The following is a 27,902-nucleotide window of genomic DNA, read 5'->3' on the forward strand; positions in this document are numbered from 1 at the left end:
TCGGAGGGGCTGTGGCGCTGCCGGGACTCGGCGCTGGCATTGTGATTCACATCCCGAGCGGGATCCCGGGGGATGCGGGGCCGGCTCCGGAGCCGCTGACGCTCCCGCGGCGGCTCCACCCCGCTCACCCCGGTGACCACCGCGGGGCCGCTCCCCTCGCCTCCCGTGGCAGCCGTAATTAACACCCGGCTGTTAATCACCCGCGCTCGGATGGAGAGGAAAGCGGGATTTTAGAGCGCTCCGCCGTGCTCGGGGATCGCGGCGTCCCCGCGGGGTTTTGGGGGTACGAAATCCCCATCCCGAGTGGTTTTGGGGGTACAAAATCCCCATCCCGCGGGGATTTGGGGGTACAAAAACCCATCCCGTGGGGTTTTAGGAATTCAAAATCCCCATCCCGCGGGGTTTTGGGGGTACGAAATCCCCATCCCGTGGGGTTTTGGGGGTACGAAATCCCCATCCCGCGGAGTTTTGGGGGTACAAAATCCCCATCCCGCGGGGTTTTGGGGGTACAAAATCCCCATCCCGCGGGGTTTTGGGGGTACAAAATCCCCATCCCGCGGGGTTTTGGGGGTACAAAATCCCCATCCCGCGGGGTTTTGGGGGTACAAAAACCCATCCCGCGGGGTTTTAGGGGTACAAAAACCCATCCCGCGGGGTTTTGGGGGTACGAAATCCCCATCCCGCGGGGTTTTGGGGGTACGAAATCCCCATCCCGCGGGGATTTGGGGATTCAAAATCCCCATCCCGCGGGGTTTTGGGGATTCAAAATCCTTATCCTGCGGGGGTTTAGGGGTACAAAAACCCATCCCGCGGGGTTTTGGGGGTACAGAAACCCATCCCGCGGAGTTTTAGGGGTACAAAAACCCATCCCGCGGGGATTTGGGGATTCAAAATCCCCATCCCGCGGAGTTTTAGGGGTACAAAAACCCATCCCGCGGGGATTTGGGGGTACAAAATCCCAATCATGCGGAGGTTTAGGGGTACAAAAACCCATCCCGCGGGGTTTTAGGGGTACAAAAACCCATCCCGCGGGGTTTTAGGGGTACAAAAACCCATCCCGCGGGGTTTTAGAGGTACAAAAACCCATCCCGCGGGGTTTTAGGGGTACAAAAACCCATCCCGCGGGGTTTTAGAGGTACAAAAACCCATCCCGTGGGGTTTTGGGGGTACAGAAACCCATCCCGCGGAGTTTTAGGGGTACAAAAACCCATCCCGCGGGGTTTTGGGGGTCCAAAATCCCCATCCCGCAGGGTTTTAGGGGTACAAAAACCCATCCCGTGGGGTTTTGGGGGTACAAACCCCATCCCGCAGGGTTTTTGGGATTCAAAATCCCCATCCCGCGGGGTTTTGGGGATACAAAAACCCATCCCGTGGGGTTTTAGGGGTACAGAAACCCATCCCGTGGGGTTTTAGGGGTACAGAAACCCATCCCGCGGGGTTTTGGGGGTACAAAAACCCATCCCGCAGGGTTTTAGGGGTACAAAATCCCCATCCCGTGGGGTTTTAGGGGTACAAAAACCCATCCCGCGGGGTTTTGGGGGTACGAAATCCCCTCCCGCGGGGTTTTGGGGATCTGCTCCGTGGGGCCAGCTGTGCCCAGCTGTGCCAACCACGGCGCTGCTCCTGCCCAGGTGCTCCACAGCCCAACTCGTCCACCTGCTCCTTGCCAAAGCCCAGAGCTCGGGAGATTCCCTGGCTTTGGTGGTGTGGAATCCCGCGGGATCGCCCCGTGCCCGGCGTTCCTGTCCTGGCTCCGCTCCCTGTGTTGGGCTCTGCCCGGGGAGATCCCGCTGAAATTCAAGGGGAAAATGAAAATGAAAAAGGCCGCGGAATGCGGAGCCGGTGGAGGATTTTGCCCCGGACGTCCTTGGCTCCTCACGTACCGAGCCAGATGCTTCCTCCCCCTGCCCGAACACCTGCATTCCAGGAGGGGGCTGTGCCTGAGAAGCCCTTTGGGATAAGCGAAGCCATAGAAATGTAAATTAAATTATTTACCTACTCCCAGTTAAACGCTCTGCCCTTCTGGCCAAGGAGGATCGCGGTGGGATGGGGTGGGCTCCAGAACCCGCTTAGCTCTTTGTGTAAAATTGCAGGGAACTTTGGGGTGTAACCTACCAAAAAAAAAAAAAATTATCTGAGCAAAGAAAAAGGGAAAAAATTCTCAATTTTGGTGCTTTGCACAATGTTCCGTGGGGCTGCTGGGCCGGGGATTCCTCACCCAGCGCTGGCCAGAGCTTGATTATTATTGTTATTCCTCCTTTTTTTTTTTTTTTTTTTTTTTTCTTCACACTAGGAAGGACCCGGAATCAATCACGGGGCAGGAGGGAGCAGCATTTTAAAGGGAAAGGCAGGGACACGGCGTCCCTGGAGTCGCCAGAGCCAAAAATACCATTTCAGGGTTTAAATCTCGCTGCATTTGAGCTGGGTGCAGCTGCCGGGGAGGAAATGGCTCCAAATGCAGCCCGGGCTCCTTCCCTGGAGCTGCTGGAGCCTTCCCTCTTTCCACGGAGCCGCCGGGAATTGGCTTTTCCTGCTGCCCGCGGCTCGGGGGGCTCGGGGGTCGGTGCCGGGCAGGGCAGGGGGGTCACCTCTCCCGGCTCTTCCTCCCCTCCAGGTTTTCCCTGGACTGTAGAACACGGCCCCGCCGTGGAGCCCGAGCTCTCCCAGAGCCTTTCCCGGTCTGGTTTTCCTTCCTGAGCTGCTCCTTCCAAACCTTCCCCTCTCCTCCTCCTCCTCCTGCTCCCCGCGGCAGGACCGGGAGCGGAGCCGCTTCCCGTCCCTCCTCGGGCCGTGGGGAGCGGCCCCGAGCTCTACCGGACACCCCCCGGGGGACCCCGGCCCCCAAATCTTCGCCTCTCGTCTCCCGTGGGCGCTGGCACGGGTCCGTTTGGAAAAGGCAGACGGACCGACGGGTCCGTTTGTCCGTGCGGGGTTGGGCTCTGCCGAGCCGAGCGTGTGTGCGGCGCTGTCCCCGCAGCCGACGCCTCCTTCCTTCCCGAGGGAACGGGGCTCGGCGATTGCCGAGGGCCCCCCGGCCCTTGAGCCGTGAATCACTGCGGATCGGGGCACTCGGGGCGCATTAGCGAATTAATCCGAGCGGCCGGGGAGGGAATTACCCGCATGGCTCCGCTGGGAGATGGGAGATGGGAGATGGAGCCAGCGCCGGGGTCACAGCACACCCGGGGTCCCCTGCCCGCGGGGTCACAGCACACCCGGGACAGCCACCGGGGTCCCCCTGCCCGCGGGGTCACGGCACACCCGGGACACCCACCGGGGTCCCCTTGGCCGTGGGGTCACGGCACACCTGGGACAGCCACCGGGCTCCCCTGCCCGCAGGGTCACAGCACACCCGGGACAGCCACCGGGGTCCCCTTGGCTGCAAGGTCACGGCACACCCGGGACAGCCACCGGGCTCCCCTGCCCGCAGGGTCACAGCACACCCGGGACAGCCACCGGGGTCCCCTTGGCCGTGGGGTCACAGCACACCCGGGACAGCCACCGGGGTCCCCCTGCCCGCCGGGTCACGGCACACCCGGGACAGCCACCGGGGTCCCCTTGGCCGTGGGGTCACAGCACACCCGGGACAGCTACCGGGGTCCCCTGCCCGCCGGGTCACGGCACACCCGGGACAGCCACCGGGGTCCCCTTGGCTGCAAGGTCACGGCACACCCGGGACAGCCACCGGGGTCCCCTTGGCCGCAAGGTCACAGCACACCCGGGACAGCCACCGGGGTCCCCTTGGCCGTGGGGTCACGGCACACCCGGGACAGCTACCGGGGTCCCCTGCCCGCGGGGTCACCCTGACCCCTCCTGGGCCACCCTGTGCCTGTGCCCGACGAGCAGGGAATGGGAATGAGCTGGGAACATCTCCGCAGCCCGGGAATGAGCTGGGAACATCTCCTCAGCTTGGGAATGAGCTGGGAACATCTCCTCAGCCTGGGAATGAGCTGGGAACATCTCCTCAGCCTGGGAATGAGCTGGGAACATCTCCGCAGCCTGGGAATGACCTGGGAACATCTCCTTAGCCTGGGAATGAGCTGGGAACATGTCCGCAGCCCGGACACCCAAACCCAAAGGGTGGCAGCCTTTAAAGGCGGTGACTTTGAGCTCAGCTCGTGCTCGCCCTGCATCATTTCCCTCCCGCACCGCAGTGCAGCCTCCTGCTGCTCCCTCGTGTCCCCTCCGTGTTCAGGTGTGTCAGGGCAGTGTCCCCGCGGGCACCGTGGCTCCAGCCCTGTGACCAGGGTGGCTCCAGTGCTGTCACCGCGGTGGCTCCAGCGTTGTCACCGCGGTGGCCCCGGCCCTGTCACCATGGCAGCCCCAGCCCCGTGGCCAGGGTGGCTCCAGTGCCGAGTCACGGTCGGAGCAGGGCTCAGCCTCCCCGCGGTGCTGACAGCTCGTTAATTAATTCCGTTAATTCCGCCGTGAGCGGCTCCGCAGCCCCCCCAGCCCTCCCGGCAGCCCGAGCCCGGGAGCGCCGGTGCTGCCGCAGTCACAGCCCGGGGTTCCACCGGGAATTCCGACCCGGGAGCCGCTCGGTGCTGCGCTCTGAGCGGGACCGGCCAGGTTAAACCCTGCCCCGGGCTCCCCCATCCTGGGGGCTCGCCTGACACCCCCCGCAGCAAACACCGTCTCTCCAAAATACCAGGAAAACCCCCGAGCAGCCAAGCGAGCCCTTGTTGCTCGTGTCGTGCTCGTTAAACTGCCGGAGAAATCCCCTCCCGCCCGCCCGGGGCTGTCGCGGCAGCTGGCGGCATTGTGTGTGCGGTTACAGACGGCTTGGAACGAGCGCATCCATCCCGGAGCTGTCACAGCCCGGGGGGGACCGAGCGCTCGGGGCCGTGCTGGCTGCGGCACCGCGGGTTCGTCCGGCCCGGCTCGGCTCGGCTCGGCTCGGCGGGGAAAACGCCGAATTTGGGGCTGCAGGAGCAGCTCCGGCCTGGGAAACCCCGAGGGCCGGCTGGCAGCGCGCTCACCCTGCTCCTGTCCCTCGCCCCAAAGACTTTACAGCCAACATCTTCTTTTTAATTCCGACACCCGCAAAATAGCAGCTGAAATAACCCTGCTGTATGTCAGCTGCTGATGGAAGGAGATTAAATATTAAAGCCAGTGCTGTGGCTTTAACTCATTCCATTTTTTTCCCTGCTCTCTCCCCCCCTCCTCTCCCCCTCTGCTTCCCCTCTCTGTGTAAAATGACATGATTTAGAACCCAAGTGCCAGACTCAGCCTCTGGGTTTCGGCGTTTGGAAATGTGTGCAGAAAGATATATTGTGTCTGTGAGCATTTCTGCGCAGGGAAGGAGAGAGCTCCCGAGCTGTGAGCCCACATAAAGATGTTAAATAGAGCTGTAACGCGCTCCCGACGCACGGAAAGTGCCGGGGAAAAAAAAAAAAATTAAGGGGAAAAAAAAAAATCCGGCAATGAAGGAAAATGAAAGATTAAAATAAACCTGGCGTTGGCGAGGCCGGGCTGGGGGCTGGTGGGAGAGACACGACCCTGCTCTGAGCCTCCCGCTCTTCCCTCCCTGACCTAAAAATCACATTTATTTAGCACAAAACGGAGCGGGCGAATTGGGAATTTTCTTCTTTTTCATTTCCCCCCACCCCCCGTCTCAGGTGCTCAGATTTCCGACGCCGCCCGCCTGCTAAATATTCATCCCAAGCCCGCACAAAAGCCGGGTTTATTTCCCTCGGTTCACCCCATCCCAGCGGGGTCCCACCGCGGGCAGCCGAATTCCACAAAACCCAGGGATTTTGGGGCCAAAACCATGGAAAAACGTGGGTGTCCCTTCCCCTGCAGGGCCCCTCGGCCGGCGCGATCGGGGCGATTCCCGAATTCCCGAATTCCCTCGCTCCCGCTCCTTTGTTCCGAGCGTTTCGGGGTCGCCGGGGTCTGTGAAAGCTCCTCGGACTAAAATGGTTTATGGGAGGCTGCAGCAGAGCAGCGGGGAGGATAAAAAAAGCCCAGATCAGGCAGATTTTGGCCGAGCTGCCGAGAAGTTTTATTTGGGGTTTATTTAGGGTTTGGTTACGGAGCGGAGCTGGGGGAGACCAGGTTCAGTCTGTGCCTGGAGTTCCAGAGGAAAAATCCTCTTGGCTCTTCTCCCGCCAGCTCCGATTTCTCTAAATTGGAGCCCAAATCGCGAGCGGCCAGCGCAGCACCTTGTGAGCTCTGGAGGGCGCTCGGTGTGACCCCCTTGTCCTTGAGCTGGGAACAGGGGCTGGGGCTGGGAGGGCCCCAGGTCTGGGTGTCCCGAGAGAGAGATTGTCCCCTGCCACCCAGGGGAGGGATTGTCCCCTGCCACCCAGGGATTGTCCCCTGCCACCCAGGGATTTTCCCCTGCCACTGAGGGATTGTCCCTTGCCACCCAGGGGACGGATTGTCCCCAGCCACCGAGGGGATGGATTTTCCCCTGTCACGGAGGGATTTGTCCCCTGCCACCGAGGGGAGGGATTGTCCCCTGCCACCCAGGGATTGTCCCCTGCCACCAAGGGATTGTCCCCTGCCACCAAGGGATTGTCCCCTGCCACTGAGGGATTGTCCCTTGCCACCCAGGGGACGGATTGTCCCCAGCCACCCAGGGGAGGGATTTTCCCCTGTCACGGAGGGATTTGTCCCCTGCCACCTAGGGGAGGGATTGTCCCCTGCCACCGAGGGATTGTCCCCTGCCACCTAGGGATTGTCCCCACTGTGCTCAGCTCGAAAACACAGATTTATTTGCTCAAACAGCAGGGCCATAAATAAATCCGTGGGAAGGCCCCGGTGGGTGTCACGCTGGAGCAGCCCCACAGGAGCAGGTGGCTCTGGGTGGGTTTGGGCTGCCATGCCTGGAGAGGGAGGGCAGGAAGGGGAAAGGGCAGGAATCTGCTGCTGCTGCTGCTGCTGCTCTGCTGCTGCTGCTGCTGCAGCGTTTGCATGCCCAGAGCGCTGCGGCGCCCGGCCCGTTTGTCGCAGTCTATTAGGAGAGACGCAATCCATCCTGAGCTTTATGGGGCTGTGCTTTAACCCCGTCCCTGCCTGGCTCCCCCTCTGCTCAGCCCTCCCTCCCGCCTTTGTCTGCCCTGCCCGGCCCCAAAGCCAGCCCCAAAGCCCTCCCGTGGGGTTTTTACCCTCCCTGAGGGATGGGGTCCATCCTGCAGCGGGGGTTTTGGTGGGGTTTTTACCCTCCCTGAGGGATGGGGTCCATCCTGCAGCGGGGGGTTTTGGTGGGGTTTTACCCTCCCTGAGGGATGGGGTCCATCCTGCAGCGGGGGTTTTGGTGGGGTTTTACCCTCCCTGAGGGATGGGGTCCATCCTGCAGCGGGGGTTTTGGTGGGGGGAGATGCTCCCCCTCCCTCGCTCCATAGGAACTCAGGAGCTGGATCTCCAGCCGAGGCCCCTCACCCCATGCAGGAAAAGTTGCCCAAATTGCACCAAATTCCCCTCTTCCTCGGCCAGCAATGGAGTGGGAATTTTGGGATTCAGAATTCCCGTGCATTTCCATCAGCTGCAGCCGCCGCCTCGCTCCATCACCTAAAAACCAGATTATTAAAAATCCTTGTCCCCCACCCTGCAGAACCCCTGAGAGAGGCTTTTCCCTTTGCCCCTCTGCTCACACAGCCCTGTCCCTTTTCCCATAGCCGTGTCCCCTTCTCCCACAGCCTGTCCCCTCTCCCACAGCCCTGTCCCCTCTCCCACAGCCCTGTCCCCTTCTCCCACAGCCTGTCCCCTCTCCCACAGCCCTGTCCCCTTCTCCCACAGCCTGTCCCCTCTCCCACAGCCCTGTCCCCTTCTCCCACAGCCCTGTCCCCTCTCCCACAGCCTGTCCCCTCTCCCACAGCCCTGTCCCCTCTCCCACAGCCATGTCCCCTTCTGTCCCCTTCTCCCACAGCCCTGTCCCCTTCTCTCACAGCCTGTCCCCTCTCCCACAGCCCTGTCCCCTCTCCCACAGCCTGTCCCTTCTCCCACAGCCCTGTCCCTACTCCCACAGCCCTGTCCCCTCTCCTACAGCCCTGTCCCCTTCTGTCCCCTTCTTCCACAGCCCTGTCCCTTCTCCCATAGCCCTGTCCCTTTTCCCATAGCCGTGTCCCTTTTCCCACAGCCCTGTCCCTTCTCCCACAGCCCTGTCCCCTTCTGTCCCCTTCTTCCACAGCCCTGTCCCTTCTCCCATAGCCCTGTCCCCTTCTGTCCCCTCTCCCACAGCCTGTCCCCTCTCCTACAGCCCTGTCCCTTCTCCCACAGCCCTGTCCCTTCCCCTACAGCCTGTCCCCTCTCCCACAGCCTGTCCAGTGTCCCCTTCTGTCCCTTTTCCCCCCCCAGCCGTCGTTTCCAGCCGCCTCTCTCCCCCCACACCCCGGCAGGACGGGCCGGTAAAACACCGAGCGCGTTTATTCCCCGTTTATTCCCCGTTTATTCCCCGTTTATTCCCCGTTTATTCCCCGTTTCACAAACGCTTTCCTTGCAGAGGTTCACAAACGAGGACCACCTGGCGGTTCATAAACACAAGCACGAGATGACATTGAAATTCGGCCCCGCTCGCACCGACTCCGTCATCATCGCAGGTACGTGCCCGGCCCGCGCCCGCCAAGATTGATGCCAGGCACCAGATGCACTGCAAAACCCATAAAACCTCCTGTGATCTGCATTTAATCAGGGCCAAAGGAAAGCCAGAGGCTTCCAAGTTTTTTCTTTTTTTTTATGGTAGTATCAGGTTTTGTGGGGTTTGGGGTTTTTTTTTAATTTTTTTTTTAAGCTCTCGCCCTTTTTTATTAAAAGCTGGAGGATTTATGGCCAGAAGGGCTTTCACGTCTCTGCGTGTGCTTTGAGGACGATGAACCAAACCTGACAGAGCAGCTTCCCCTCTCAGCCCAGGTGTCAGTTTTCCCCAGCTTTTAGGAAGCTGCAGTTAATAAATTAAAGCTCTGCAGAGCTCCCACAGCACCTGGGCATTGCAGCCTCTGTGAAGTGGGGGGAACCCAAACCCCACAGATCTCAGGGCAGAGAGACCCCCCAGAGTCCCTCCTGTCCCTCTGTGTCCCTGCTGGGTGACCAGGCTGTTCTGAGAGCAGCAGAGGGGACACCCTTCCTGCCCTCCTGGGGGGCTTTTGGGGAAAACAAAACTGCTGCAGGAGCCTGGCCCCCCCTTCCCGTTCATCCCCAGCCCCTGAGGCAGGGAATGGGAATTCAGCTGGGCTCTGCAGGGGTTTGGGGTGAGTGCTGGCTGGGGGCAGAATTAATTCCCAGTGGGAATTTCAGAATTTCTCTCCTTAGCAAGGATGAAACATTTCAGAAACACAAGGAACCGAGGTCACCCCTGACACTCAGGGGGCTGCTCTGGGGTAAAACACAAAAAAACCCCAAACCAACCCAATTTATCCACAGGCAGTCCAGGACCAGCTAAACCCCCCCAAAAATCAATTTATCCAGGACCAGCTAACCCCCCAAAAAATCAATTTATCCACGAGCAGTCCAGGACCAGCTAAACCCCCCCAAAAATCAATTTATCCATGAGCAGTCCAGGACCAGCTAAACCCCCCAAAAATCAATTTATCCATGACCAGGTAAAGCCCCAAAAATCAATTTATCCATGAGCAGTCCAGGACCAGCAAAACCCCCCAAAAATCAATTTATCCAGGACCAGCTAAACCCCCCCAAAAAATCAATTTATCCAGGACCAGCTAAACCCCCCAAAAATCAATTTATTTATCCACGAGCAGTCCAGGACCAGCTAAAGCCCCAGACCAGTGCAGGCCTGGCGTGTCTGACACAGACAGGGGGTGTGAGGGCTGTAAAACCCTGCTGGCTTTGAGCACTGAGATCTGGGCCTGTTATTGCCTCAAATTCCATTTATCCCAGGATTTTCTGAGCCACCATTTTGTCTCTGGGTTTTCTTGGGACCATTTTGTGTCTGGGATTTTTGGGACCATTTTGTCTCTGGGATTTTTGGGACCATTTTGTGTCTGGGGATTTTTGGGACCATTTTGTGTCTGGGGATTTTTAGGACCATTTTGTGTCTGGGATTTTTGGGACCATTTTCCCTCTGGGATTTTTGGGACCATTTTGTCTCTGGGATTTTTAGGACCATTTTCTCTCTGGGATCATTTTGTCTCTGGGATTTTTTGGGACCATTTTGTGTCTGGGATTTTTGGGACCATTTTGTCTCTGGGACCATTTTGTCTCTGGGATTTTTGGGACCATTTTGTCTCTGGGGTTTTTGGGACCATTTTCTCTCTGGGATCATTTTGTCCCTGGGATTGTTAGGGACCATTTTGTGTCTGGGATTTTTGGGACCATTTTGTCTCTGGGATTTTTTGGGATAATTTTCTCTCTGGGATTTGTTCCTCCCTCCCTGCCTCCCAGGCTATGTGGCAGGAGCAGGACCTGGCCCAGGTGGATCATAAAGATCCTCCTGGGAGAGAGAGGGATTTTTATGGGAACTTGTGTGGCGAGGCAGGACAGGAGCACGGAGGTTCCAGGCTTTGTTTTCCCACCCTGGAAATGTCTGCAGCAGCTCGGGAGGGCAGTGCTGAGCAGGAAGGATCCCCGAGGAGCCCTGGGAGCTGTTCAAGCCGGCACAAACAGCCTCCTGCAGGATTGGGATGATGGAGTTCCTGGGTTTTATGGGCTGGGGTCCGGGGGGCAGCAGAGGGAGGGTTTGGGGTCGGGTGAATCATCCCAGGGATGCTCTTTGTGCTGGAAAATCCCGGAGTTTTCCTGCGGGGTGGACCCTGGGGTGTGATTCCCCATGGAGCTGCAGCAGGGAGGCTCCTTGGGCTTGTACGGGCTGGGGGATGGCCAGAGGGGCCAGGACTGGGCCTGAAATGGGGTGGGGAACAGGACTGGGCCTGAAATGGGGTGGGGAACAGGACTGGGCCTGAAATGGGGTGGGGAACAGGACTGGACCCCTGAAATGGGGTGGGGAACAGGACTGGGCCTGAAATGGGGTGGGGAACAGGACTGGGCCTGAAATGGGGTGGGGAACAGGACTGGGCTGTTAATGGGGTGGGGAACAGGACTGGACCCCTGAAATGGGGTGGGGAACAGGACTGGACCCCTGTAATGGGGTGGGGAATGGGACTGGACCTGAAATGGGGTGGGGAATGGGACTGGGCTGTTAATGGGGTGGGGAACAGGACTGGGCCTGAAATGGGGTGGGGACCAGGACTGGACCTGAAATGGGGTGGGGAACAGGACTGGGCCTGAAATGGGGTGGGGAACAGGACTGGACCCCTGTAATGGGGTGGGGAACAGGACTGGACCCCTGTAGTGGGGTGGGGAACAGGACTGGGCTGTGATGGGGTGGGGAACAGGACTGGGCCTGAAATGGGGTGGGGAATGGGACTGGGCCTGAAATGGGGTGGGGAACAGGACTGGGCTGTGATGGGGTGGGGAACAGGACTGGGCCTGAAATGGGGTGGGGAATGGGACTGGGCCTGAAATGGGGTGGGGAACAGGACTGGGCTGTTAATGGGGTGGGGAATGGGACTGGGCTGTTAATGGGGTGGGGAACAGGACTGGGCCTGAAATGGGGTGGGGAACAGGACTGGACCCCTGATATGGGGTGGGAAACAGGACTGGGCTGTTAATGGGGTGGGGAACAGGACTGGGCCTGAAATGGGGTGGGGAACAGGACTGGGTCTGAAATGGGGTGGGGAACAGGACTGGACCCCTGAAATGGGGTGGGGAACAGGACTGGACCTGAAATGGGGTGGGGAATGGGACTGGGCTGTTAATGGGGTGGGGAATGGGACTGGACCTGAAATGGGGTGGGGAATGGGACTGGACCTGAAATGGGGTGGGGAACAGGACTGGGCTGTTAATGGGGTGGGGAACAGGACTGGGCTGTTAATGGGGTGGGGAACGGGACTGGGCTGTCAGTGGGGTGGGGAACGGGACTGGACCCCTGTAGTGGGGTGGGGAACGGGACTGGACCTGAAATGGGGTGGGGAATGGTCCTACAGGGAGGGCTGTGTAGGACTGGGCACAGCGGGGCCGGGAGTGAGCCCAGGAATCACTTTGGGTTTCAGAGCTGGCACAGGGAGGGCAGGGAGCATTCCCAGGGAATCACTTTGGGATTCAGAGCTGGCACAGGGAGGGCAGGGAGCATTCCCAGGGAATCACTTTGGGGCTCAGAGCTGGCACAGGGTAGAGGAGAATTCCCAGGGAATCACTTTGGGATTCAGAGCTGGCACAGGGAGGGGAGAATTCCCAGGGAATCACTTTGGGGCTCAGAGCTGGCACAGGGAGGGCAGGGAGCATTCCCAGGGAATCACTTTGGGGCTCAGAGCTGGCACAGGGAGGGCAGAGAGCATTCCCAGGGAATCACTTTGGGGCTCAGAGCTGGCACAGGGAGGGCAGGGAGCATTCCCAGGGAATCACTTTGGGGCTCAGAGCTGGCACAGGGCAGGGAGAATTCCCAGGGAATCACTTTGGGATTCAGAGCTGGCACAGGGAGGGCAGGGAGCTTTCCCAGGGAATCACTTTGGGATTCAGAGCTGGCACAGGGAGGGGAGAATTCCCAGGGAATCACTTTGGGATTCAGAGCTGGCACAGGGAGGGCAGGGAGCATTCCCAGGGAATCACTTTGGGATTGGGAGCTGGCACAGGGAGGGCAGGGAGCATTCCCAGGGAATCACTTTGGGATTCAGAGCTGGCACAGGGAGGGCAGGGAGAATTCCCAGGGAATCACTTTGAAACTGGGAGCTGGCACAGGGAGGCTCTGCCCAGCCCTGGGGCTGCTCTCCCCTCTCATCACTCCCTGTTTGATGATTTCAGCGAGATCCCACTCCCCATTTCCCCTCCTTGTCCAGCTGAGGACCGGGCAGACCCCCGGGGTGGGAGGGACGGGAATCCCAGAGCCAGGAATTCCCAGAAATCCTCTCCCTCCAGTGATTATTCCCTTAAACACCAGAGAAACAAAACCAGCACAAAATGATTGTCCCCGTTCTGAAGTGTCGCTGGCTGTCCCCAGGGTGACCCCCGCAGTCCCCAGGGCTCCCCAGTGAAGGACTGGGGGGGGTAAAATGGGCTTTTTTTTTGCTCTCCATGACCAATTCTCGGTGTTCCAACCCGACCCAGATCAGACCCCGACCCCGACGCGGTTCCTGAAGAACTGTGAGGAGGTGGGACTCTTCAACGAGCTGGCCAGCTCCTTTGAGCACGAGTTCAAGAAAGCTGCTGAGGAGGATGAGAAAAAGGCAAGAGGCTGTGGCTGCACTGGGAGGACTGGGAGGGACTGGGGGCCGCTCCTGAGGCAGGCACAGGCCCTGGGGTAGAATTTGCTGCCGTGTGGGGTCTTGTTTTTGTAACTCGGCTGACTTTGGCCGCTTATCCCACTCATCCTGGCCTGCCGAGAGCAGATTTAATGGTTTATTATTCCTTTGGCTTTGCACTTCGAAAAAAGAGGGGGGAACTAGAGAGGGGGAGTACCCAAAATACCTGACAGCTCGGGAAGGAGCTGCGGGCCCCGGAGTGGGAGCAGAACCCCCTCGGGGCCGAGATGCGGCGGGATGGAGCCTTGGAAGGGCAGGCACGGGCTGGGGGGGCGGCAGCGGGGCGTTCATCCCGGCAGCTGGGTGGAAAAGAGCAGCTTTTGCTAACAAAGAGCTCTGCGCTCCGCCAGCGCCATCGATCCAGGCTGCCCCCGCAGCCCGGCGAGCGCCAGGGGCTGAAGGACAACGGGATCTCATCAGAAAGCAGCTAATTAAGGACATTTCCAACCCCCGCCCCTCCCCGCTCGCCGGGCGGGAGCAGCAGCAGATGCGTGCCGGGCGCTCAGCCTGGCACATACATTTACTAAATTGATCTATGTCCGTGCATACGCTCGCAGTCAGCGGCGCTGCTCGGAAATAAACTGCGGGAGCCGAGCCGCGTAAATCTTCCCGAGATGGGGAACGGAGGAATTCAGAATTAAAACTGAAACCTGCCTTCCCAGCCGCTCCCCCCCTCGCCAATAACAGGCTCTTTAAACCGAAATTGATCTCTCTCATTGGTATGCGGCTGCGGCAAAGGCTCCTGCCCTTTGTTCTGGAGCGGGGATGGGAGGCAGGAGCGGGCAGGGATGGGGAGCAGGAACAGGGAGAGATGGGGAGCAGGAGCAGGGAGGGATGGGGAGCAAGAACAGGGAGGGATGGGGAGCAGGAGCGGGCAGGGATGGGGAGCAGGAGCAGGGAGGGATGGGGAGCAGGAACAGGGAGAGATGGGGAGCAGGAACAGGGAGGGATGGGGAGCAGGAACAGGGAGAGATGGGGAGCAGGAACAGCTGGGATGGGGAGCAGGAGCGGGCAGGGATGGGGAGCAGGAACAGGGAGGGATGGGGAGCAGGAGCAGGCAGGGATGGGGAGCAGGAACAGCCGGGATGGGGAGCAGGAGCAGGCAGGGATGGGGAGCAGGAGTGGGCAGGGATGGGGAGCAGGAGCAAGGAGGAATAGGGAGCAGGAACAGGGAGGGATGGGGAGCAGGAACAGCTGGGATGGGGAGCAGGAGTGGGCAGGGATGGGGAGCAGGAGCGGGCAGGGATGGGGAGCAGGAACAGGGAGGGATGGGGAGCAGGAACAGCAGGGATGGGGAGCAGGAGCGGGCAGGGATGGGGAGCAGGAGCGGGCAGGGATGGGGAGCAGGAACAGGGAGGGATGGGGAGCAGGAACAGGGAGGGATGGGGAGCAGGAACAGCAGGGATGGGGAGCAGGAGCAGGGAGGGATGGGGAGCAGGAGTGGGCAGGGATGGGGAGCAGGAGCAGGCAGGGATGGGGAGCAGGAGCGGGCAGGGATGGGGAGCAGGAACAGCCGAGATGGGGAGCAGGAGCAGGGAGGGATGGGGAGCAGGAACAGCAGGGATGGGGAGCAGGAGCGGGCAGGGATGGGGAGCAGGAACAGCCGGGATGGGGAGCAGGAACAGGCAGGGATGGGGAGCAGGAACAGGCAGGGATGGGGAGCAGGAGCGGGCAGGGATGGGGAGCAGGAACAGCCGTGATGGGGAGCAGGAGCGGGCAGGGATGGGGAGCAGGAACAGGCAGGGATGGGGAGCAGGAACAGGGAGGGATGGGGAGCAGGAGCGGGCAGGGATGGGGAGCAGGAACAGGGAGGGATGGGGAGCAGGAGCGGGCAGGGATGGGGAGCAGGAACAGCAGGGATGGGGAGCAGGAGCAGGGAGGGATGGGGAGCAGGAACAGGGAGGGATGGGGAGCAGGAGGAGGGAGGGATGGGGAGCAGGAGCGGGCAGGGATGGGGGGCAGGAGCGGGCAGGGATGGGGAGCAGGAGCGGGCAGGGATGGGGAGCAGGAACAGCAGGGATGGGGAGCAGGAACAGGGAGGGATGGGGAGCAGGAGCAGGCAGGGATGGGGAGCAGGAGCAGCCGGGATGGGAGGCAGGAGCAGCCCAGGAAGGAAGGCAGGAGCGGGCAGGGATGGGGAGCAGGAGCGGGCAGGGATGGGGAGCAGGAGCAGCCGGGATGGGAGGCAGAAACAGCCGAGAAGGGAGGCAGGAGCCGACAGGGAAAGGAGGCAGGAGCGGCCCGGGATGGGGGGCAGGAGCAGCTGGGGAAAGGAGGCAGGAGTGGCCCGGGATGGGGGGCAGGAGTGGCCCGGGATGGGGGGCAGGAGCGGCCGGGGATGTTCACCCACGGAACCCCCGAGCAGCCCCGGGGATCCCACCCAGCCCCGCGGCCCCGGGCTGTGCTGCCGGGACATGGCTCGGCCTGAATCCTCCTAAGGAACCATCCTGAAATATTCCTCACACGGGGAGCCCGGATTTTAGGGAAGGGATTGTCCCTGCCCAGACCCCCTGTTCGGGCGAGGTCAGCCGGTCACTCCCTGGCCGGGCTGAGCTCCCGGCATCCAGTTTTGTGTTTGTCCTCCCCTTTGCGAGGGTGGTCTCGCTCCAGCGCCGTTAATTAAAACCACGGGCGCAGCGGGAGCTTCCCCGGGGGCGCTTTAAGCGGCTCGAGCGTTGCTGCATGTTAATCCCGGCTCCTTTGTGATCCCCGCGGCAGCGGCTGGGCTCTAAAAGGGCAGGTAAATGGTTATTGCTGCACCGACGGCGGGCAGAGCCGCCCAGGGGGGGCTGGAGATGTGTCCTTTGTGAAATGCCCCAAAAGGAGGGGCTGCAGCTCTGAAATACTCCAAACCGAGAGGCTGGAACTGTAAAATACCCCAAAAGGAGGGGCTGGAGCTGTAAAATACCCCAAAAGGAGGGGCTGGAGCTGTAAAATACCCCAAAAGGAGGAGCTGGAGCTGTGTCCTTTCTCAAATGCCCCCAAAAAGAGAGGCTGGAGCTCAAAAATACCCCAAAAGGAGAGGCTGGAGCTCAAAAATACCCCAAAAGGAGAGGCTGGAGCTGCATCCCCTCCTAGAATGCCCCAAAATGAGGAGCTGGATGGAGGGATGGATGGATGGATGGACGGACGGACGGACGGACAGGGAGCAGGGAGGGATGGAGAACAGGCTGGACAAGCAGCTCCCAGGGCTGGTTTAGGGACAGTTTCTCCAGCCTGGACAGGAGGAGAGGCCAGGTGATTTGCATCCTTGCCCTGCCACGCCCTCCCTGCAGGTCTGGGACAGGGACAATCCCTCACTTCAGCTGTCCCCTGGCCTGGCTGTCCCCAGCAGGGTTCCACTGGCCCACGTGGCTCTGCTGGATCCCGGGGTGGTGGCAAGTGGCCAAGTCCAGGCATATGGTTGGGTTTTATTTTAATGGGGCGCTCATAGATATTTAATAACTTGCATGGCTCTTTGTTTGCTTTTGATAATCGGGTAATAAAATAATTCAGGCTGATTTATACAATGTTTTACAGCTCTTCTGTGAACGAAAGCGCCTCCTGTAACTCGCAGGCATTTGGCTTGGGTACCTGTTCTCCTTAGCAGGGCCCTTTTTATGCCCAGAAATCCCAATCACAGCCCGTGGAGCAGTCATGTGTGCTGCTGAGAGCCCACACACTGCTGCCATCTGGGGCTGCCGGGTGTTGCTGGGCCTGCAGCTCCCTTGGCCGGGCTGGAGCAGCCCCCTGAGCTCTGCCTCGGGCTCCCAGATGCTGCTCGGTGCAAAGAAATAACGAGGAAAATTCGGCACCAGCGGCGAGCCCGAGCCTCTGGCTGGGGAGCGGGGAATGTTCCGAGATGGGGGTCCCTCCAGAGTGTCTGTCCTTCCCTCCAGAGTGTCTGTCCTTCCTTCCAGAGCTGTCTGTCCCTCCCTCCAGAGTGTCTGTCCTTCCTTCCAGAGTGTCTGTGCTTCCTTCCAGAGCTGTCTGTGCTTCCTTCCAGAGCTGTCTGTCCCTCCAGAGTGTCTGTCCTTCCTTCCAGAGTGTCTGTGCTTCCCTCCAGAGTGTCTGTGCTTCCTTCCAGAGCTGTCTGTCCCTCCAGAGTGTCTGTCCCTTCCTTCCAGAGTGTCTGTGCTTCCTTCCAGTGTCTGTCCCTCCAGAGTGTCTGTCCTTCCTTCCAGAGTGTCTGTCCCTCCAGAGTGTCTGTCCTTCCTTCCAGAGTGTCTGTCCCTCCAGTGTCTGTCCTTCCTTCCAGAGCTGTCTGTGCTTCCCTCCAGAGTGTCTGTGCTTCCTTCCAGAGCTGTCTGTCCCTCCAGAGTGTCTGTCCCTTCCTTCCAGAGTGTCTGTGCTTCCTTCCAGAGCTGTCTGTCCCTCCAGAGTGTCTGTCCTTCCTTCCAGAGTGTCTGTCCTTCCTTCCAGAGCTGTCTGTCCCTCCAGAGTGTCTGTCCTTCCTTCCAGAGCTGTCTGTTCTCCCAGAGTGTCTGTCCTTCCAGAGTGTCTGTCCTTCCTTCCAGAGTGTCTGTCCCTCCAGAGTGCCTGTGCTTCCTTCCAGAGCTGTATGTCCTTCCAGAGCTGTCTGTTCTCCCAGAGTGTCTGTCCTTCCAGAGTGTCTGTCCTTCCTTCCAGAGCTGTCTGTCCCTCCAGAGTGTCTGTCCTTCCTTCCAGAGTGTCTGTGCTTCCTTCCAGAGCTGTCTGTCCTTCCTGAGCCATCTTTCTTTCCAGAGTCTCTGTCCACCCAGAGTGTCTGTCTTCCAGAGCTGTCTGTCCTTCCAGAGCTGTCTGTCCTTCCAGAGCTGTCTGTCTTTCCAGAACCTCCCAGAGCTGTCCCTTCCAGACCTGTCCCTCCCGAGCTGCCTGTCCCTTCCAGAGTGTCTGTCCTCCCAGAGCTGTCTGTCCCTCCCCAGCTGTCTGTCCCTCCCAGACCTGTCCCTCCCCAGCTCTCTGTCCCTCCCGAGCTGTCTGTCCCTCCCGAGCTGTCCCTCCCCAGCTCTCTGTCCCTCCCAGACCTGTCCCTCCCCAGCTCTCTGTCCCTCCCCAGCTGTCTGTCCCTCCCAGAGCTGTCCCTCCCCAGCTGTCTGTCCCTCCCCAGCTGTCTGTCCCTCCCCAGCTGTCTGTCCCTCCCTCCCCAGCCGTCTGTCCCTCCCCAGCTGTCTGTCCCTCCCTCCCCAGCCGTCTGTCCCTCCCCAGCTGACTGTCCCTTCCTCCTGCAGAGCTCGGGGGCCCTGGACATGTCCCTGCCCTCCACCCCGGAGGTCAAGATCAAGGAGGAGGAGCCGCTGGAGGTGGACTCGTCCCCGCCGGACAGCCCCCCCTCCCGGCCCCGCTCGCCCCCGCGCCACGACAAGGTGGGGCTGTGCCCAGGGCTGCCCTGTGCGGCCCGGCTGGGCTCCTCAGGGCCCACCCGGGCTCTTCTGGGGCCTCCTTTGGGCTTTTTGGGACCTGAGTTGGGCCTCTGAAGGGACAGAGGGGCTGGAGATTCACCCCTTTCTAAAGCACCCCAAATGGAGGGGCTGGAGCTCCTAAAACATCATTAATGGGGGGGCTGGAGTTCTAAAACATCATTAATGGGGGGCTGGAGTTCTAAAACATCCTGGATGGAGAGGCTGGAGTTCTAAAACATCCTGGATGGAGGGGCTGGAGTTCTAAAACATCATTAATGGGGGGCTGGAGCTTCTAAAACATCCTGGATGGAGGGGCTGGAGTTCTAAAACATCCTGGATGGAGGGGCTGGAGTTCTAAAACATCATTAGTAGGGGGGCTGAAATATCATTAGTGGGGGGCTGGAGTTCTAAAACATCCTGGATGGAGAGGCTGGAGCTTCACCTCCCTCTCAAACACCCCTAAAGGAGGGGCTGGAGCTTCAGCTCCCTCTCAAACACCCCTAACTGAGGGGCTGGAGCTTCAGCTCCCTCTCAAACAGCCCAAACAGAGGGGCTGGAGCTTCACCTCCCTCTCAAACACCCCAAATGAAGGGGCTGGAGCTTCAGCTCCCTCTCAAACGCCCCTAAAGGAGGGGCTGGAGATTCAGCTCCCCCTCAAACAGCCCTAAAGGAGGGGCTGGAGCTTCAGCTCCCTCTCAAACACCCCAAATGAAGAGGCTGGAGCTTCACCTCCCCCTCAAACACCCCTAAAGGAGAGGCTGGAGCTTCAGCTCCCTCTCAAACAGCCCTAAAGGAGGGGCTGGAGCTTCAGCTCCCTCTCAAACAGCCCTAAAGGAGGGGCTGGAGCTTCAGCTCCCTCTCAAACAGCCCAAACAGAGGGGCTGGAGCTTCAGCTCCCTCTCAAACACCCCAAACAGAGGGGCTGGAGCTTCAGCTCCCTCTCAAACACCCTTAAAGGAGAGGCTGGAGCTTCAGCTCCCTCTCAAACACCCCAAATGAAGAGGCTGGAGCTTCAGCTCCCCCTCAAACAGCCCAAACCGAGGGGCTGGAGCTTCAGCTCCCTCTCAAACACCCCTAACTGAGGGGCTGGAGCTTCACCTCCCTCTCAAACACCCCTAACTGAGGGGCTGGAGCTTCACCTCCCCATCAAACACCCCAAATGAAGAGGCTGGAGCTTCAGCTCCCCCTCAAACACCCCTAAAGGAGGGGCTGGAGCTTCAGCTCCCTCTCAAACACCCCAAATGAAGAGGCTGGAGCTTCACCTCCCCCTCAAACACCCCTAAAGGAGAGGCTGGAGCTTCAGCTCCCTCTCAAACACCCCAAACTGAGGGGCTGGAGCTTCAGCTCCCTCTCAAACACCCCAAACTGAGGGGCTGGAGCCAATCCCCCCTGTCCGTGTGCCGTGGGTGACGTGCTCCCCTCAGTTCCTGTGCTGGCAATTTCTGAAGGCTGCAGGAGGACGAGCCCTGCTGGTGCTGAGGAGCTGGCAGTCAGCAGCCCCTGTTGTGTGTTCTGCCCCACAGGAGGGCCCCTCCAAGCCCGTGATCCTCTCCACGCCCACGCCCACCATCGTGCGGCCGGGCTCGCTGCCGCTGCACCTGGGCTACGACCCCCTGCACCCCACGCTGCCGTCCCCCACCTCCGTCATCACCCAGGCCCCCCCCTCCAACAGACAGCTGGGGTGAGTACGGGCAGCAATTCCAGCCTGGGAATTCCCTGAGAGCCAGGAGGAGCTGCCACAGCGGGGCTGGCACGGCTGGCGCGGCTGGCACGGCCGGCACGGCTGGCACGGCTGGCACGGCTGGCACGGCTGGCACGGCTGGCACGGCTGGCACGCGCCGTCTGCAGCAGCAGCAGCAGGAACTGATTGTCCTGGAGTTAGGGAATGAGGCAGAACTGGGTGAAACGAGGCAGAACTCACCGTGGGGAGAGATGAGAGCGCTCCCTGAGCTCGGCACGGCCTGGCTGGTGGGGAGTGTGTCTGGGGCTGGGAGGGCTCAGGGATTGTGTCAGGGATTGTGTCAGGGATTGTGTCAGGGGTTGTGTCAGGGGTTGTGTCAGGGGTTGTGTCTGGGGTTGTGTCAGGGATTGTGTCAGGGATTGTGTCAGGGAGTGTGTCAGGGAGTGTGTCAGGGAGTGTGTCAGGGATTGTGTCAGGGAGTGTGTCAGGGAGTGTGTCAGGGGCTGGGAGGGCTCAGGGGTTGTGTCAGGGAGTGTGTCAGGGATTGTGTCAGGGAGTGTGTCAGGGGCTGGGAGGGCTCAGGGGTTGTGTCAGGGAGTGTGTCTGGGGCTGGGAGGGCTTGGGTCGTGTCAGGGGTCGTGTCAGGGGTTGTGTCTGGGGTTGTGTCAGGGATTGTGTCTGGGGTTGTGTCAGGGGTTGTGTCAGGGATTGTGTCTGGGGTTGTGTCTGGGATTGTGTCAGGGGTTGTGTCAGGGATTGTGTCAGGGGTTGTGTCTGGGATTGTGTCTGGGATTGTGTCTGGGGTTGTGTCTGGGGTTGTGTCTGGGGTTGTGTCTGGGGTTGTGTCAGGGGTTGTGTCTGGGATTGTGTCAGGGGTTGTGTCAGGGATTGTGTCTGGGGTTGTGTCTGGGATTGTGTCAGGGGTTGTGTCAGGGATTGTGTCTGGGGTTGTGTCTGGGATTGTGTCTGGGGTTGTGTCTGGGAGTGTGTCAGGGGTTGTGTCTGGGGTTGTGTCAGGGATTGTGTCAGGGGTTGTGTCAGGGGTTGTGTCAGGGGTTGTGTCTGGGGTTGTGTCAGGGATTGTGTCTGGGGTTGTGTCAGGGGTTGTGTCAGGGATTGTGTCTGGGGTTGTGTCTGGGATTGTGTCTGGGGTTGTGTCAGGGATTGTGTCTGGGATTGTGTCTGGGATTGTGTCTGGGATTGTGTCTGGGGTTGTGTCTGGGGTTGTGTCAGGGGTTGTGTCTGGGGTTGTGTCAGGGATTGTGTCTGGGGTTGTGTCAGGGGTTGTGTCAGGGATTGTGTCTGGGGTTGTGTCTGGGATTGTGTCTGGGGTTGTGTCTGGGGTTGTGTCTGGGGTTGTGTCTGGGGTTGTGTCTGGGATTGTGTCAGGGAGTGTGTCAGGGGTTGTGTCTGGGGTTGTGTCAGGGATTGTGTCAGGGGTTGTGTCAGGGGTTGTGTCTGGGATTGTGTCAGGGGTTGTGTCAGGGATTGTGTCAGGGGTTGTGTCTGGGATTGTGTCTGGGATTGTGTCTGGGGTTGTGTCAGGGGTTGTGTCTGGGGTTGTGTCTGGGGTTGTGTCTGGGAGTGTGTCAGGGAGTGTGTCAGGGATTGTGTCTGGGATTGTGTCTGGGGTTGTGTCTGGGGTTGTGTCTGGGAGTGTGTCAGGGAGTGTGTCAGGGATTGTGTCTGGGGTTGTGTCAGGCTGGGATGGCTCAGGGGTCGTGTCTGGGGTTGTGTTTGGGGTTGTGTCTGGGGTTGTGTCTGGGGTTGTGTCAGGGGTTGTGTCAGGGATTGTGTCAGGGGTCGTGTCAGGGATTGTGTCAGGGGTCGTGTCAGGGATTGTGTCTGGGGTTGTGTCAGGCTGGGATGGCTCAGGGATTGTGTCAGGGATTGTGTCTGGGAGTGTGTCTGGGGCTGGGAGGGCTCGGGTCGTGTCAGGGATTGTGTCTGGGGTTGTGTCAGGGAGTGTGTCTGGGGTTGTGTCAGGGATTGTGTCAGGGATTGTGTCTGGGGCTGGGAGGGCTCGGGGGTCGTGTCAGGTCTGGGGTTGTGTCAGGGGTTGTGTCTGGGATTGTGTCAGGGATTGTGTCAGGGATTGTGTCAGGGATTGTGTCTGGGGTTGTGTCAGGGATTGTGTCAGGGATTGTGTCAGGGGTTGTGTCTGGGGTTGTGTCAGGGGTTGTGTCAGGGATTGTGTCTGGGGTTGTGTCAGGGATTGTGTCAGGGATTGTGTCAGGGGTTGTGTCTGGGGTTGTGTCAGGGGTTGTGTCAGGGGTTGTGTCAGGGGTTGTGTCTGGGAGTGTGTCAGGGGTCGTGTCAGGGATTGTGTCTGGGGTTGTGTCAGGCTGGGATGGCTCAGGGGTTGTGTCAGGGATTGTCTCAGGCCATGTTTGGTGACAGTGGTGCAGAGCTGCTGTGTTGCAGCTCTCCCAGGGCAGTGGTGCAGAGCTCTCCCAGGGCAGTGGTGCAGAGCTGTGTTGCAGCTCTCCCAGGGCAGTGGTGCAGAGCTCTCCCAGGGCAGTGGTGCAGAGCTGTGTTGCAGCTCTCCCAGGGCAGTGGTGCAGAGCTGTGTTGCAGCTCTCCCAGGGCAGTGATGCAGAGCTGTGTTGTAGCTCTCCCAGGGCAGTGGTGCAGAGCTGTGTTGCAGCTCTCCCAGGGCAGTGGTGCAGAGCTGTGTTGCAGCTCTCCCAGGGCAGTGATGCAGAGCTGTGTTGTAGCTCTCCCAGGGCAGTGGTGCAGAGCTGTGTTGCAGCTCTCCCAGGGCAGTGGTGCAGAGCTCTCCCAGGGCAGGGGTGCAGAGCTGTGTTGCAGCTCTCCCAGGGCAGTGGTGCAGAGCTCTCCCAGGGCAGTGGTGCAGAGCTGTGTTGCAGCTCTCCCAGGGCAGTGGTGCAGAGCTCTCCCAGGGCAGGGGTGCAGAGCTGTGTTGCAGCTCTCCCAGGGCAGTGGTGCAGAGCTCTCCCAGGGCAGTGGTGCAGAGCTGTGTTGCAGCTCTCCCAGGGCAGTGGTGCAGAGCTGTGTTGCAGCCCTCCCAGGGCAGTGGTGCAGAGCTCTCCCAGGGCAGTGGTGCAGAGCTGTGTTGCAGCTCTCCCAGGGCAGTGGTGCAGAGCTCTCCCAGGGCAGTGGTGCAGAGCTGTGTTGCAGCTCTCCCAGGGCAGTGGTGCAGAGCTGTTGCCTTGCAGGTCTCCCAGCAGCTCCCTCCCGCTCGTCGTGCAGCTCGCCAACGGCCAGACCATGCCCGTGCTGCCCGGGGCCCCCGTGCAGATGCCTTCTGTCATTTCGGTGAGAGAAGCTTCCAGAGCTGCCTGCCCTGCCCTGCCCACACGGTCCACATCTCCCCTCCCAGCCAGGGGGCTGCAGGAGGGGCAGGGGCAGCAGGGAAGGGGAGGGGAGGGAAGGTTTGGGAAGGGAAGGGAAGGTTTGGGAAGGTTTGGGAAGGTTTGGGAAGGGAAGGGAAGGGAAGGTTTGGGAAGGGAAGGGAAGGGAAGGTTTGGGAAGGGAAGGGAAGGTTTGGGAAGGGAAGGTTTGGGAAGGGAAGGGAAGGGAAGGGAAGGGAAGGGAAGGGAAGGGAAGGGAAGGGAAGGGAAGGGAAGGGAAGGTTTGGGAAGGGAAGGTTTGGGAAGGTTTGGGAAGGGAAGGGAAGGTTTGGGAAGGTTTGGGAAGGGAAGGTTTGGGAAGGGAAGGTTTGGGAAGGGAAGGTTTGGGAAGGTTTGGGAAGGTTTGGGAAGGGAAGGGAAGGGAAGGGAAGGGAAGGGAAGGGAAGGGAAGGGAAGGGAAGGGAAGGGAAGGGAAGGGAAGGGAAGGGAAGGGAAGGGAAGGGAAGGGAAGGGAAGGGAAGGGAAGGGAAGGGAAGGGAAGGGAAGGGAAGGGAAGGGAAGGGAAGGGAAGGGAAGGGAAGGGAAGGGAAGGGAAGGGAAGGGAAGGTTTGGGAAGGGAAGGTTTGGGAAGGGAAGGTTTGGGAAGGTTTGGGAAGGTTTGGGAAGGGAAGGGAAGGGAAGGGAAGGGAAGGGAAGGGAAGGGAAGGGAAGGGAAGGGAAGGGAAGGGAAGGGAAGGGAAGGGAAGGGAAGGGAAGGGAAGGGAAGGGAAGGGAAGGGAAGGGAAGGGAAGGGAAGGGAAGGGAAGGGAAGGGAAGGGAAGGGAAGGGAAGGGAAGGGAAGGGAAGGGAAGGGAAGGGAAGGTTTGGGAAGGGAAGGGAAGGGAAGGTTTGGGAAGGTTTGGGAAGGTTTGGGAAGGGAAGGTTTGGGAAGGGAAGGGAAGGTTTGGGAAGGGAAGGGAAGGGAAGGGAAGGGAAGGGAAGGGAAGGGAAGGGAAGGGAAGGGAAGGGAAGGGAAGGGAAGGGAAGGGAAGGGAAGGGAAGGGAAGGGAAGGGAAGGGAAGGAAGGGAAGGGAAGGGAAGGGAAGGGAAGGGAAGGGAAGGGAAGGGAAGGGAAGGGAAGGGAAGGGAAGGGAAGGGAAGGAAGGGAAGGGAAGGGAAGGGAAGGGAAGGGAAGGGAAGGGAAGGAAGGGAAGGGAAGGGAAGGGAAGGGAAGGGAAGGGAAGGGAAGGGAAGGAAGGGAAGGGAAGGGAAGGGAAGGGAAGGGAAGGGAAGGGAAGGGAAGGGAAGGGAAGGGAAGGGAAGGGAAGGGAAGGGAAGGGAAGGGAAGGGAAGGGAAGGGAAGGGAAGGGAAGGGAAGGGAAGGGAAGGGAAGGGAAGGGAAGGGAAGGGAAGGGAAGGGAAGGGAAGGGAAGGGAAGGGAAGGGAAGGGAAGGTTTGGGAAGGGAAGGGAAGGGAAGGGAAGGGAAGGGAAGGGAAGGGAAGGGAAGGGAAGGGAAGGGAAGGGAAGGGAAGGGAAGGGAAGGGAAGGGAAGGGAAGGGAAGGGAAGGGAAGGGAAGGGAAGGGAAGGGAAGGGAAGGGAAGGGAAGGGAAGGGAAGGGAAGGGAAGGGAAGGGAAGGGAAGGGAAGGGAAGGGAAGGGAAGGGAAGGGAAGGGAAGGGAAGGGAAGGGAAGGGAAGGGAAGGGAAGGGAAGGGAAGGGAAGGGAAGGGAAGGGAAGGGAAGGGAAGGGAAGGGAAGGGTTGAGCGTTTGTCAGGGTTGGCAGACCTGCTCTGCCAGGGAGCTCCTGCAGAGCTGCTGTGCCAACGCTGCTGTGCTGCTGCCCTGCAGCTGGCCCGGCCCGTGGCCATGGTGCCCAACATCCCTGGCATTCCCGGGCCCCCCATCAACAGCAGCGGGTCCCTCTCACCCTCAGGACTCCCGGTGCACTCTGAAGCCAAAATGGTGAGTGGCAGGGAGGGGGTCCCGGGGGTCCCTCAGCCTCCAGCAGCTCCTGGCTGGGGGCTCCTCCCCTTCCCAAAGAGCCAGGGAAGGGATTTTTTACCAGGCACCCCTGGGTCCCTTTCCACCCCCAGATCCCACTGCGGGCACGTGGGGCCACTTGGGCTCTGCAGCCTGCTCAGTCCCTGGAGCTGCCAGCTGGGCAGGGAATTGCTGCCAGTGCCAGCAGCAGGTCTGGGCTGGGCACTGCCCGCTGGGTTGGGCACTGCCCGCTGGGCTAGGCACTGCTGGTGCCCGTTGGCAGCGGGGTGGCTGCAGGGTGGCAGGGGCTGCTGGGGGCCCTGGCAGCTCCTCTGACGTCCCTTTTGCTCCCCTGGCAGAGGCTGAAGGCCAGCCTGGCAGCATCATCCTCGCTGAACGGCAGCAGCCTGGCGGTGGGCTCGGCCAGCACCATGGTGACCGCGCGGCCGGAGCAGAGCCAGGTCCTGGGCCAGCACCCTGACGCCCCCTCCCCAGCCCAGCCACAGGTCTGTGCTGCTGCTGCTGCTGCTGCTGCTGCTGCTGCTGCTGCTCCCCTGGGGCTGCCGGGGCTTGGCAAGGAGCAGAAAACCTCCCAGCGTCCTCCCCGTGCTGCAGAATGGGTTAAAACCTGTTCTTTTCAGCGCTGCTCCAGCGCTGAGGCACTCCCAGCCCGGCAGGCAGGAGCTCCAGCCCTGGGGTTGGGAAGGAACATTTCCCCTCTCTTCTGGGGGTTAAACGCTCTCCTCTCAGGCAGTCAGCTGGGCTGGCTCCTGCAGCCAGCCAAACAAGCCTTCCATCAGCCTGGCCACCTGCTCCAGCTGGGCTGGGCTTGCCGGGTTTAATCTCCAGCTTGCCGAGTTTAATCTCCAGCTGGCCTGGGGCTGGGCTGGCCCCTCGCTCGCTGGGGCTGCTCCGCCAGCCCTGGCTGCTCTCCCTTTGTCCTCCCGAATAAAACCAGGGCCCTACAAAACCTCCCGTTCCCCGTTGCCTCCAAGAGCTTGTTCGGCCGGAGGTTTTGAGGGGAAAATTCATTTTTAAAGCAAATTGCATTCTGAAAACCCGGCAGTGGCAGCGGCGCCGAGCTCCGCTCCGCTCTCCGTGCCGGCGCCGTGTCCTGAGTCTGTCCCCTGTTGTCCCCTGTCCCTGGCCAGGTGTCCCCTGCCCAGCCCACGCCCAGCACGGGCGGGCGGCGGCGGCGGGCGGCGGACGAGGACCCCGACGAGCGGCGGCAGCGCTTCCTGGAGCGGAACCGCGCGGCCGCCTCGCGCTGCCGCCAGAAGCGCAAGCTCTGGGTGTCCTCCCTGGAGAAGAAAGCCGAGGAGCTCACCAGCCAGAACATCCAGCTGAGCGTGAGTATGTCATGGGGCTGAGCACGGCCCTGGTGCAGCCCTGGCACGGCCCTGGTGCAGCCCTGGTGCAGCCCTGGTGCAGCCCTGGCACAGCAGTGATGCAGCCCTGGCACAGCCCTGGCACAGCCCTGGTGCAGCCCTGGTACGGCCCTGGTGCAGCCCTGGTGCAGCCCTGGCATGGCCCTGGCATGGCCCTGGCACGGCCCTGGTGCAGCCCTGGCATGGCCCTGGTGCAGCCCTGGCTGGCACAGCCCTGGTGCAGCCCTGGTACAGCACTGCTGCAGCCCTGGTGCAGCCCTGGCACGGCCCTGGTGCAGCCCTGGTGCAGCCCTGGCAGGGCCCTGGTGCAGCCCTGGCTGGCACAGCCCTGGTGCAGCCCTGGCTGGTACAGCCCTGGTGCAGCCCTGGCTGGTACAGCCCTGGTGCAGCCCTGGCACGGCCCTGGTGCAGCCCTGGCACAGCCCTGGTGCAGCCCTGGTGCAGCCCTGGTGCAGCCCTGGCACAGCCCTGGTGCAGCCCTGGCACGGCCCTGGCATGGCCCTGTTGCAGCCCTGGTGCAGCCCTGGCATGGCCCTGGCATGGCCCTGGCACGGCCCTGGTGCAGCCCTGGCATGGCCCTGGTGCAGCCCTGGCTGGCACAGCCCTGGTGCAGCCCTGGTACAGCACTGCTGCAGCCCTGGCAGGGCCCTGGTGCAGCCCTGGCTGGCACGGCCCTGGCACAGCCCTGGTGCAGCCCTGGCTGGCACGGCCCTGGCACAGCCCTGGTGCAGCCCTGGCACAGCCCTGGCACAGCACTGGCTTTGTTCCCTTCCAGGACATTTAGAGCAGCTCTTCCTCTGGCACTTTTGGGTTTCAGCTGCGCCCCCACATTGCAGAGAGAGTTTTTGGGAAGCTCTGAGGAGTTTTTGGGAAGCTCTGAGGAGTTTTTGGGAAGCTCTGAGGGTTTTTGGGAAGCTCTGAAGGTTTTTGAGAAGCTCTGAGGAAT

General features: G+C 60.7%; 1 protein-coding gene across 3 annotated transcripts in view; it reads left to right on the forward strand.

Moving 5' to 3' along the window:
- The window catches only part of LOC132340764 (cyclic AMP-dependent transcription factor ATF-7), a 74,518-nt gene that overhangs the window by 34,881 nt on the left and 11,735 nt on the right, over positions 1-27,902 (forward strand). For 2 of the 3 annotated variants that reach the window (XM_059871838.1, XM_059871839.1), the window contains exons 3-10: positions 8,444-8,540; positions 13,057-13,175; positions 18,443-18,577; positions 20,137-20,294; positions 23,474-23,573; positions 25,437-25,550; positions 25,928-26,074; positions 26,720-26,921. In XM_059871838.1, coding sequence (XP_059727821.1) covers positions 8,444-8,540; positions 13,057-13,175; positions 18,443-18,577; positions 20,137-20,294; positions 23,474-23,573; positions 25,437-25,550; positions 25,928-26,074; positions 26,720-26,921 — 1,072 coding nt within the window. The remainder of the gene's footprint in view (positions 1-8,443; positions 8,541-13,056; positions 13,176-18,442; positions 18,578-20,136; positions 20,295-23,473; positions 23,574-25,436; positions 25,551-25,927; positions 26,075-26,719; positions 26,922-27,902) is intronic. The other variant, XM_059871840.1, reaches the window with a different exon arrangement.

Source organism: Haemorhous mexicanus, chromosome 33 (assembly GCF_027477595.1).
Source record: "Haemorhous mexicanus isolate bHaeMex1 chromosome 33, bHaeMex1.pri, whole genome shotgun sequence".
NCBI classification, from domain to species: Eukaryota; Metazoa; Chordata; class Aves; order Passeriformes; family Fringillidae; genus Haemorhous; species Haemorhous mexicanus.